The sequence below is a fragment of the Neofelis nebulosa genome, chromosome 8 (assembly GCF_028018385.1).
Source record: "Neofelis nebulosa isolate mNeoNeb1 chromosome 8, mNeoNeb1.pri, whole genome shotgun sequence".
NCBI classification, from domain to species: Eukaryota; Metazoa; Chordata; class Mammalia; order Carnivora; family Felidae; genus Neofelis; species Neofelis nebulosa.
The window spans coordinates 131,811,816-131,824,254 of record NC_080789.1 but is presented as its reverse complement, the minus strand read 5'-3'; the positions used below and the strand labels follow the sequence as shown (position 1 = coordinate 131,824,254).

Sequence of the window (12,439 nt, the reverse complement as noted above, 5' to 3'; positions counted from 1 at the left end):
GATGATGAAAAAGAACTGTATTGACTTTTAGATTAAGTACTAAGTTTAGTTTATGTGTCAGTGTACTTCATGCTGGTTAATACGAACCCTTTTTTCCTGAAAATAAAACACTCTTCAGTGCCCCGACTGTGCTTGCTTAAAGAGAGAATAAAGTAATTGATGTAGATATCCTTATCATAATTTTTTTTTTTTACCCCCGTATCGGCAAAGGTTCTTTTGATCACAGGCAACAGAAACCAACTGTGGCCACCTAAGGGGAAGCGGGGACTTTATTTGAAAAGATACAAGGATATCTCCCAGAGCTGAAGGATGTGTGCAGCAACCAAGCCTCAGCGGGGGAGAAAACCAGCACTAACTCTGGGAATATTGGCAGAAGCTGTGTGTGGGCCCACAGGGCACAGCTGTTAATGTACTCAGCTCCTGTGCTACCCATAATGCGTGTCAGGAGTCCTCGAGACCACCCCTACATTTAGAGATTCGCCAGAAAGCCTCATGGCGCTCGGCTTATAGCTGTACTCATGGCTCAGATTCATCACAGTGATGTAATAAGGATACACAGCTGCACTGTCGCGGAAAACAGCACAGGCACCGTTGTGCAGGAGTCCTTGTGCTCTCTCTCCCGTGAGGGGTAATACAGAAACACTCCTGTTCATGCAACATAAATACAGCAATATATGTGCCGTGTCACCCAGGGGAGTCCATTTGAGATTCGTCACCCGAGGTTTTTATTGGCAGACGTCCATGTAAACACCCTCTGCCTGTGCCAAAATTCCAGACTCCCAGAAGGAAAGCAGGTGTTCAGCGTTAACCATGTTGTTTGCACAAACAGGAGGCATAGTGGACCACCCGTGTCTCCCTATCCCAAGTCATAAATTCTGGAAAGAGTGAATCTGACCCACTTCGACTCAGGTGTCTTTGGAATCCATTAATTGGGAGGGAGGCAGAATGGAATGAGGTAGACGTGGTCTTAGGAACCCACTCCCTGGAATGGGAGAGCGCAGTTCTTGGGAAAGAGGGGCTCAGGGGCATCTGGATGGCTCAGTTGGTTAAGCATCCGACTCTTAATTTTGGCTCAGATCATGATCTCATGGTCATGGGATTGAGCCCCGCGTGGGACTCTGTGCTGGGCATGGAGCCTGCTTAAGATTCTGTCTCCCTCTCTCTGCCCCTCCCCAGCTCGTGTGTTCTCTCTGTCTCTCTGTCTGTTTGTCTGTCTCTCTCTCTAAAAATCAAAAAAAAAAAAAAAAAAAAAAAAAAAAAGAGGAGCTCAAAGTGAGATGGAAGATGTATTCACTGCAGCTCTTGTACTGAATGTTTGAGGGCTCTGGCTCTGGAAAACTTGCATCACAAGGATTCTGTGACTCTCTTACGATATGCTGAATCTCAGGACTTCATTCAGTTAATGACAAATGTTTCTTGAGCATTTGCTATGTGCCAGTCTCTTGAGCCAGAAGCATGCCTTCAATATTTTCCATTTTGTTTTGTAAAGGAGTGTGTATATGTGTTGTTGTTTTCCCTATTCTCTCTGGCTTCTTAGGGATTTAAACATCAAATTAAATTCTTCTGAACTTCTATAGATATCCTGAGTATCAAGTTATTTGGTTAGTAGTATACCTAGGATGAAGATATTCATTTTTCTTTTACAGTAATCCTTTGACTTATTTATACAGTGATATGAAATTCTTTTTATGAACAATATATGTATTCAATGTGTTCTCATCCTTTGAAATCTTATCATATCACTGTTTGCTACAAAATATAGATGAAGCAATCATATCTGGTGGATTTTTTTAGTATTTATTTATTTTTAAGAGAGAGAGAGAGAGAGAGAGAGAGCAAACAGGGGAGGGGCTGAGAGAGAGGGAGACACAGAATCCAAAGCAGGCTCCAGGCTCTGAGCTGTCAGCACAAAGCCTGATGCAGGGCGCAAACTCAGGAGCCGCGAGATCATGATTTGACCCAAAGTCAGACACTTAACCAACTGAGCCACCCAGGCACCCTTGATGGATTTGAAACTAGAATGTAGTCAGTTAATTAAAAAAAAAAAAAAAAAAAAAAAAAAAAAAAAAAAAAGTTCTTTAAAGCAAGGAGTATGATAAAGAAATGAGAGATGCTTCATGTATTTTGACAAATGTATTTCTTCTTGGATTTGTTTTTGCAAATCTTTAAAATTAAGAGCACTGTGGAAGCAATCTGAATGCAGCATCTCTCTAGATTTTTATGATTTCTCCCCCCACATTTTCTTTCTCCCACAGCACCAGCCTTAGGAACAAATATAACTGATTTTTACAAGCATAAAGCCCACTGGTGAGGACAGGTACACTGGAGTGCCCTACGAGTGCAGTAGGCAGCAAGTCAGGATAACATTTGAAGAGCTGTGCTATACATGTTTGCCATTGAAAACTTAGCAGATAAGCGAAAGAAAAAACGAGGAATTTTGTACAGGATAATCACTAAATTTTTGGTCCATTTCCTTTAGGTATATGGGATATATGTACACACATTCACATATATAAAGTATATAGATACTCATATTATGCTATATAGACTAGGTAATGAAATATACATTACCTACTATACACATATACATTGTAACAAAAAGCAGGCTCGTACTATTTATACTGTTTATAGTTGTTTTTTTCATCTATATACAGACACTTTTCCCTGAAGCTTCTCCTACGTTGTTTTGTAATGGCTACTGATATTAGATGGAGATTAGTTGATAACCCTAGGGCGTGTCCCCCTGGGGGCTGGAGATTTTCAGAGTTAGAGGACTAATGTGGGGGGAGGGGGGATGTCCCTGAGGAATGAAACTCCACCTTCAGTACTTGAGGGGTCAGTGTGGTGATGAGCAGCTTCACCTCCCGTTGTCCTCTGGGAGAAAGCAGGTTCCAGTTAGGATAGGGGTATAAGGAATGTTTATGGAGGAGGGTAAGAATGCGGAGAGGTTGATTAATCATGGAGCAGAATCCCAGAGGTCACAGTGGAAGGATCTGGGAGGCAGAGAGGGAAGGAATATGGGATTGGGTCTGGAAGAAAGAAACCAGAGCAAAGGCAGGAAGAGGGTCTGAGAGTAAATAGATTGCCAGGATGGATGTGGGATGTGCCCAGAGGTGTGGAGGGGTGTGGACCTCTCTCTCTCAGGCTCTGCCAGAATAGTAGCTTCCACACGTCCCTGGGAGCGAGCAGCCTGCTTTTGTGCCAACTCCCATGCCATTGCTCTTAGAATGGCATGAGAAGCCTGGGGAACACTTAGAAATTGGAGCAATAATCTCTGAGTTGATGTGGGTTCACTAAGAGAATGTTTTCAATAGGGCTGCTAATTTGAGAATGGTGATGATAACCGTGCATATCTACTATTAGACTTGCCCCACCAGAGATGTAGTTTTGTACATGTTCCTGGAAACTGTGGAAGGTGCAGGAGATCACCCAGAGAAAAACAGCTTGAGAAAAAGGCTGCGGGCAGATCTGCAGACCACTAATATTTTAGAGATGGACAAAGAAGAGGAGCTCCCTCCCCAAAATGACTGAGGGTGCGTAGCCAGTGAGTTAGGAGAAAAGCCAGGATTTGGTGATGCCGCAGAGCCCAGGGAAGAATGTGGGGTTTTTTTTCCTGTTTTGTTGTTTTCTGGTGGGGAGAAGGAATATGTTTTTTTTTTTTTTTAATTTTTTTTTTCAACGTTTTTAATTTATTTTTGGGACAGAGAGAGACAGAGCATGAACGGGGGAGGGGCAGAGAGAGAGGGAGACACAGAATCGGAAACAGGCTCCAGGCTCCGAGCCATCAGCCCAGAGCCTGACGCGGGGCTCGAACTCACGGACCGCGAGATTGTGACCTGGCTGAAGTCGGACGCTTAACCGACTGCGCCACCCAGGCGCCCCGGAATATGTTTTTAAGAAGTGACCGGCAGGGACAATGCTTTAGACGTGGTCTTTCTGGATTTTAGTCACAAATGTGAAGGTTTCCTACTTTATAACACAGCATTTGAGAACTTCTGTAAGATTCAGAATAGAACCCTATGGCAATTTATATGACTTATCTCCAGACTGGAATCGATTCATTTACTGGGATTGTTTGATTAGCTTACCAGTTTATTAGACATAGCATGGATCGTCCTAACTGTTGCATCAGTGCCAACACATCCTTTACGTATTCAGTACCTCTCTGTTCTTTCCTGTCAGCCCGTGACAAGACACATACTTTGCCGTACTCTGAATACAAAGCACATGTGTAGCTCACTGCTTGGCAATAAATGTTCATAAAATGGTCATTAAATGTTTCAAAATATGCTGAACTTTTCTCTGGGTTCTAAGAATAAACACATAAGGTGAAAAAATGTTCAGAAAATGTTCAGAAATGGTGGATCTGCTCATCGTCGGGGATTTGTGCTGTTTGTAAGGCTGCCTTGATGAACTGAAGGTTAGTGGAGTGTGGGCATGAAGGATTTTTTTTTTTCTTCAAATTTTGGAATAACTTTCATATGGAAGAGGGAAGAAAAGCAGTTTGGGCTCAAAATAGAATCATCATAGTGGGTTCACTAAAAGATAATGCAACTCCTCCAAGCAGAGACTGAGGAACCACTCATTTAGAGCTTTATGAAGGGTTTGTTTCCTGTTTTGTTTTGTTTTGTTTTGCATTATGTGAGTGACAAGATCATTAAAAAATTTTTTTTAAGTTTACTTATTGATTTTGAGAGAGAGAGACAACATGAGTGTGAGTGTGCGAGCAGGGGAAGGGCAGAGAGAGAGGGAGAGAGAGAATCCCAGGCAGATGCCACACTGTCAGTGCAGAGCCGAACTCCGGGCTCAAATCCACAAACCATGAGATCATGATAACCAACGGGGCCACCCAGGTGCCCTGTGAAAAGATCATTTTTAAGATCTTTTTCTAGGGGCACCTGGGTGGCTCAGTCGGTTGAGCATCCGACTTCGGCTCAGGTCATGATCTCACGGTCTGTGAGTTCGAGCCCCGCATCAGGCTCTGTGCTGATGGCTCGGAGCCTGGAGCCTGCTTCCGATTCTGTGTCTCCCTCTCTCTCTGCCCCTTCCCTGCTCATGCTCTGTCTCTCTCTGTCTCAAAAATAAATAAAAAACATTAAGAAAAAAAAAAGATCTTTTTCTAGTATAAATTTCATGAGTCTATGAAATAACTCTGTACATTGGGTCTTTAAGCAATAGGGAAGAAGATGTAACTGATTTTGTAGTTCTACCTATGTCTATTTTTTAAGTAAAATATTTAAAAATCTCAAATAATAATTAAGAGGACTCTAATTATCCACAATCTCAGCATTTTAACAGTTTTTTTCAGTGCTATTTCTCTACAGGCATAGTTATTTTTACAAATGTGCACCCATAGTTCTATCTCTTTTTTTTTTTTTTTTCCTTCACTGACTTTAGCAATCATGAGATAAATTTAAAGAAATAGGTGTGTTTTCCTGAGGGCGCCTGGGTGGCTCAGTCGGCTGAGCATCCAACTTCGGCTCAAGTCATGATCTCGCAGTTTGTGGGTTCAAGCCCCACATCGGGCTCTGTGCTGACAGCTTAGAGCTGGCAGCCTGCTTTGGATTCTGTGTCTCCCTCTCTCTCTCTCTGCCCCTCCCCAACTCGTGCTCTCTCTCTCTCTCAAAAATAAACATTAAAAAAAAGTAAGTGTTTTCCTGGATTCTGATAGTCTATAAACCTGAGATGTGGTAGGTAGAAGGAATGCATTAAAAGTGTCTAAGGCCACAAAGGTTCTTTGAAAAACTGATTTTTTTTTTTTAGTTTGTGGGCATTTTCTAAATTGTTTGTATTGTTTTATTTTCCCCTTGAATTAGTTGATCATGGCCTTGCCAGATTGGTGACTGTATACTGTGAACATGGTCATAAAGCTGCCAAAATCAACCCCCTCTTCACTGGACAAGCCTTGCCGGAGAATGTGCCTGAAGTCCAAGCTCTTGTGCAGACCCTACAGGGAACTTTTAATACCACAGGTAAAGCCCACCAACACTAGACTCTACATGTAACGGTTAGCTGGCAAGATGCAGTATGGCTCCTTTCTCTGTTCTTGAAGAACTCACATGCCCACTGGAGCTGAGGCTTCCATGGAGTGTGAGTTGACCGTGAGGGGCACATTCAAGCACTGTCTAAGAGGACTGGTCTTGAGGTTCTAGAATAGTCTTTCAATAGGGTTCATTTCCTCTAAGTTTAAAAACATTTACCAAAGAAGACATACATATGGCCAACAGGTGGGATGCGTGGGTGGCTCAGTTGGTTAAGGCTTCGGCCCAGGTCATGATCCCACGGTTCGTGTGTTTGAGCCCCTCATGGGGCTCCGTGCTGATGGCTCAGAGCCTGGAGCCTACTTCAGATTTTGTCTCCCTCTCCCTCTGCCCCTCCCCCACTTGTACTCTGTCTCTCTCTCAAAAAAGAAATAAAAACATTAAAACAAACAAACAACTAAATGGCCAACAAGTACATGAAAAGGTATTCACCATCACTGATCATCAGAGAAATGCAAATCAAAGCTGCAATTAGGTATCACTTCACATCTGCCAGAATGGCTGGGACACAAGATAACAAGTGTTGGTGAGGATGTAGAGAAAACCTCGTGCACTGTTGGTGGGAATGCAAGTAGGTGTAGCTACTGTGGAAAATAGTACGGATACTCCTCAAAAAATTAAAATAGAAATCCCATATGATCTAGCAATCCCACTTCTGAGTATTTATCCAAATAAATTGAAATCAGGGTCTTAAAGAGTTATCTGTACTTTTATGTACTGTGGCATTATTACCATAGCAAAAAATATGAAAACACTTAAATGTCTATCAATGGATAAATGAATAAAGAAAATGCAGTATGAGAGCACCTGGCTGGCTCAGTTGCTAGAGCATGTGACTCTTGATCTTGGGGTTGTGAGTTCAAGCCCCACGTTGGGCATAGGCCCTACTTAAAAAAAAAAAAAAAAAAGAATGTGGTATATGGAACAGAATATTGCTCAGCCTTAAAAAAGGAGGAAATCCTTCCATTTGTGACAACATGGATGAAACTCGAGGCATTACACTAAGTGAAATTAAACCAGTCACAGAAGGACAGGCACTGCATGATTGATCCCACTATATGAGGAATCTAAGATCGTCAAACTCATGCTCGCTTCATGAGCACAAATACTAAAATTGGAACGATACAGAGAAGATCAGCATGGTGCCTGCACAAGGATGACACGCAAATTCGTGAAGCGTTCCATATTTAAGAAAAATGATAAAATGGTCAAACTTAGACAGTGGTTCATAGGGTCTGGGAAGAAGCGGAAATAGGGAAATGGTGGTCAAAAGGTACAGAGTTTCAATTATGAAAGATAAATAAGTTCTAGGGGCTCTAGTTAATACTGTATTGCATACTTAAAATTTTGCTAAGAGAACATCTTACGATCAGCATTCTTACTACAAAAGAAAACTATTTTTCAAATGTAGTAAGGATTGCTTGGGTGGCTCAGTTAGTTCAGTGTCCGTCTCTTGGTTTCGTCTCAGATCATCATCTCATGGTTTGTGAGTTCAAGCCCCACATCCGGACTCTGTGCCAATGGCATGGGATTCTGTCTCCCTCTCTCTCTGCCCCTCCCCTGCTTGCTCTCTACCTCTCTCTCTCTCTCAAAAACAAATAAACATTTCTAAAAAAAAAAACCAAAAACTTTAAAAAAATGAATAAAAAGTTGCAAGCCCTGAAATAATAATTTAAAAAAAGCTGGACACCCATTATGGACCAGACACTTTACATCTGTTTTGTCAATGCATTCCCACACCTACTCCCTAAGAAGTTACTGCCATCTTTATTTTACAGACAGGGAAACAGAAACTCAGAGAACTTAAGTAACTCGTAGCTAGGAAGTGGCAGAGGTAAGGTGACAATCCAGCTCTCCCTTCCTGTTTTATTTCCCAGCTTGGGAACTTAAAAAAAAAATGGGGGCTAGATAACCAGGCAGCATCCTGGGCTCCTATCTCATGCCATTTTTAAATTTTACTTATTTATTTTATTTTATTATTACTATTTTTTAAAGATTTTATGTTTAAGTAATCTCTATACCCAACACAGGGCTCGAACTCACAACCCCAAGATTGAGAGTCACATACTCTTCCAACTAAACCACTCAGGTGACCCCTGTCATGTCATTTTTTTTTTTAATTTTTTTTAACGTTTATTTATTTTTGAGACAGGGAGAGACAGAGCATGAATGGGGGAGGGACCGAGAGAGAGGGAGACACAGAATCTGAAACAGGCTCCAGGCTCTGAGCTGTCAGCACAGAGCCCGACGCGGGGCTCGAACTCACGGACCGCGAGATCATGACCTGAGCCGAAGTCGGATGCCCAACCGACTGAGCCACCCAGGCGCCCCAATGTCATTTTTTTTTAAGTTATTTTTGGGCAATGTCAAATTCTGGTATATACATTAATTAGTAATGTTCTGGTAATTTATTGCAGTGTAATAAACCACCCCAAAATGCAGTAACTTCTAAGGGTACAACAATTTTATTATCTCGCAGTTCTAGAATCTGCCTGGACTCAGCTAGGCAATTCTCACTTGGGGGGCTTGGAGACAAAATCTATGCCATCATAATTTAAATGGCCCTTCAGGAATGGAAAGTTTAGTGTTTTGTTTTTAATTTTTTTTTTAACGTTTATTTATTTTTGAGACAGAGAGAGACAGAGCATGAACGGGGGAGGGGCAGAGAGAGAGGGAGACACAGAATCGGAAGCAGGCTCCAGCTCTGAGCCATCAGCCCAGAGCCCGACGTGGGGCTCGAACTCATGGACTGCGAGATCGTGACCTGAGTCGAAGTCGGAAGCTTAACCGACTGAGCCACCCAGGCGCCCCTTAAGTAATTTCTGTGTCCATTGTGGGGCTCGAACTCATAACCCCGAGATCAAGAGTTTCACACTGTACCGCTTGAGCCAGCCAGGTGCCCTCCACTCTAACCATTTTAAAGTATACAATTCAGTGACATTTCGTACAGCCACGATGTTATGCAATCATCCGTTTAGTTCCAGAACATTTTCATCACCCCAAAAGGAAATCTTGTGCCTAGTAAACTTACTTACTCACTCCCCATTCTGCTTTCTTCTCAGCCCCTTGCAACCACTAATCTACTTTCTGTTTCTATAGATTTGCCTATTCTTGACATGCTGTATAAGTGAAGTCACAGTATGTGGCCTTTTGGGTCTGGCTTTTTACATTTAGTGTAATGTTTCCAAGTTTCATCCATACTGTAGCATAAACTGGTACTTTATTCCTTTATGTGGCTGAACACTAGTCCGTCATATGGTGTGGGGAAATAGGTTCAAGAATTCCTTATACTTATGTAAATGGGTTAAGAAAGCTTAGGTCAGAAAGCTGCCACCACTGGGTGAAAGCGCCCAAGGTTAGTTAGCAAGATATTATAATGGGATCACAAGTAACTTGTTATATTACCTGCAGGAAACTACTTTCCATCTTGTACCAATATACCAGATTTGTTTTGATCACAAACACCACTTGCCCCCACCTCCCCAGGCAGACCCTTTGCTTCTTACACACACAGGTTATTTTTTTTTTTAATGTTTATTTATTTTTGAGAGTGAGAGACAGAACATGAGTAGAGGAGGGGCAGAGAGAGAGAGAGAGAGAGAGACAGAATCTGAAGCAGGCTCCAGACTCTGAGCTGTCAGCACAGAGCCCGACGCGGGGCTTGAACTCACAAGCTGTGAGATCATGACCTGAGCCGAAGTCGGACGCTCAACTGGCTGAGCCACCCAGGCGCCCCCACACACAAGTTATTGATTACTATCTGATTATTTCCTCATGTACAACACTTGTGTAAGATCTTGAGAGCTCAATAAATACGAGATGAAACACGTGTTCAGGGCTTTTGTCTCCTTCTGGACATTAGCCTCTCTCGTATTCAATTCAGTGTCCACTCTCTTGCTGGACAAAAGAGAACTCAAGAGTCATAGTCTGCAACAGTATGGCTATATCACATTTTGTTTATCCCATCAGTGGACATTAGGTTATTTCCTATCTCATTTAATCTTTTTTTTCAAAAAAATTTAACATTTATTCATTTTTGAGAGACAGAGCATGAAGGAGGGAGAGAGGTAGAGAAAGAGGGAGACACAGAATCCAAAACAGGCTTCAGGCTCTGAGCTGTCAGCACCGAGCCTAACACAGGGTCAAACCCACGAACTGCAAGATCATGACCTGAGCCGAAGTCAGACGCTTAACTGACTGAGCCACCCAGGCACCCTCCTATCTTATTTAATTTTAACAACTATCCCCTGCAATTATTTTGCGATATGCAAAATAATTTTTATAACTTGAATGGTCAATCAGTATCAAAGAGCTAAAGTTTATTGTAAGAAACCATAAGCAATAATAAAGTAAATGTTGGTTTGTTAAAAACTCACGTTGTAGGTTAAGGCAAATGACTGATCATTGATTTGGTGCTGAGCTATTGATACACTTAGAGTGCTCTCCTTTTGTTGACCAAGGTTCAGGTAGATTTCCCTTTACCTTAAAATGTTGCTTTGCTATCAATATTAATAACATTTAGGCCAAATGTTCAATGGTAGACATTACTTTGTAGGTATTAATATAAGAGTTAAACATTTGGGGAGATATTTCAGATAAAGGTAGAATATCTGATCTGTAGCTATAAAGCAGTTGAGTGTTAACTTTCCATTTTTAGTTTGAAATTACAATAGAATCAAAATTTGGCATAAAGCGGCATGGCTCTGTCCTTGTGGAGAAAGACTGATATTCTCTCTCCTAGTCTGACTATTTTGTGGCCTTTGACCATATTTTTAGTTTTGTCTTTAGAAAAATCTAGGTAGCCATTGATGATGACCCAACTTATCCAAAACAAAATGCTCTGAATTGAAATAATTATTTTGGTATGTTCTATAATTAATTACATGGTTGATTGTTTTTTAAAACAATCCCTATGATTTCATTTTTGTAGGATTGTTGAACATGGGGAAGGAGGAGGCCTCTCTTGAGGAAATAGTAGCCTATCTCAACCAAATCTACTGTGGGCAAATTTCTATTGAAACCTCCCAACTTGAGAGCCAGGAGGAGAAAGACTGGTTTGCCAAACGGTTTGAGGAACTGAAAAAAGAGACCTTTACCACAGAAGAGCGAAAACATCTGTCAAAACTAATGCTAGAATCTCAGGTATAAAAGTACCAGCTAACATCAATGGAATAGGACGGCTCTTTTTCTACAAAGATATATCAATATTGAAGAGAGGGAATTAAAGCATTTACTTACCCCTATTTACCTCGTTGCGTCAACACACTAGATAATAGAACACACACCACTTTGTTCTAAGTAGGAAAAAGTAGAACCCCAAACAACTGAGTCAAAATATATACTTTTTATATAATTGCCTATTCACTCTGTAAAAGACTGAAAAGCCCTTAAGACCTTGCTTCTCTTTTTATGACCCGGAGTGATCAAAAAAAGAACGATGCATGGAAGAGACTCTTGGTGCAGATTAATAGACCTTGAGTCTGTCAAGGCTATGATCAGGACTCAGACGTGTCAAGATGACAAGGAAACTATTCCCAGTAATTTGGATAGTTGGGTCATTTGCGGCCTTGACAAAACAGTACCGTAGAGCCTGGTACTAAAACTCAAGGGCTAGGAGGGGCAGACCCCTAAGGCCCAGCCCCAACTCTAGAGGAACACATTCTAAGAGGATCCCTCTTGGGGTGAGTTATTCCACCACTTGGGTGGTTTTCTCTGCAATCTGACTGCTGCCTGCTGTCCTTTAGGCTTTCCAGCCATGTTCTGGATTAGTTACATCTGTCTCTGGGGTGTGTTGTGAAGGGGCACGGCTGCGGTCACTTGAAGCATTGTGGGGTCTTCCTACAATACACACGAATGTGGCTGATTTTGACCTAAGTAGTTGGCTATCTTCCCACCACAAATGTGTCTGACATGATGTTCCATAGGAGTTTGACCACTTTTTGGCCACCAAGTTTGCTACAGTGAAGCGGTATGGAGGCGAAGGAGCTGAAAGCATGATGGGCTTTTTCCATGAGTTGCTGAAAATGGCAGCCTACAGTGGGATAACTGATGTTATTATTGGCATGCCCCATAGAGGGAGGCTTAATTTATTGACAGGCCTTCTGCAATTCCCTCCGGAGGTAAGGTACTTTCTATGATGTACAATTGACTGTAACAGGATAGAACCGACGATGCTAGTAATTCCTTCTAGAAGCCTGAGTAAACATCTCAGCCGTTGGTCCAGGAGGTAGCTTAATTAGTTGATGGAACCTAACACTGCTGATAGATATGGTATTTGGGTTGATTTTCTGTGTAGTCTTATATGGATTCTTTCTTCTCTCAGGGAAAGTAAAAGTTAGTTTGTTTTCTCAAGGATGATATGAATAGATAATTTCTTTGAAATTATCTCTGTTCTTTGA

At 41.7% G+C, this 12,439-nt stretch overlaps 1 protein-coding gene and 1 non-coding gene across 4 annotated transcripts in view; both read left to right on the top strand.

Moving 5' to 3' along the window:
- The window catches only part of DHTKD1 (dehydrogenase E1 and transketolase domain containing 1), a 51,995-nt gene that overhangs the window by 9,103 nt on the left and 30,453 nt on the right, over positions 1-12,439 (top strand). For all 3 annotated transcript variants that reach the window (XM_058681915.1, XM_058681914.1, XM_058681916.1), the window contains 3 exons: positions 5,817-5,972; positions 10,972-11,183; positions 11,966-12,160. In XM_058681915.1, the coding sequence (XP_058537898.1) occupies positions 5,817-5,972; positions 10,972-11,183; positions 11,966-12,160 (563 nt within the window). The remainder of the gene's footprint in view (positions 1-5,816; positions 5,973-10,971; positions 11,184-11,965; positions 12,161-12,439) is intronic.
- LOC131484133 (U6 spliceosomal RNA) lies at positions 7,126-7,232 on the top strand. Its single transcript, XR_009248044.1, has one exon. It is a non-coding gene; the product is annotated as a U6 spliceosomal RNA (small nuclear RNA).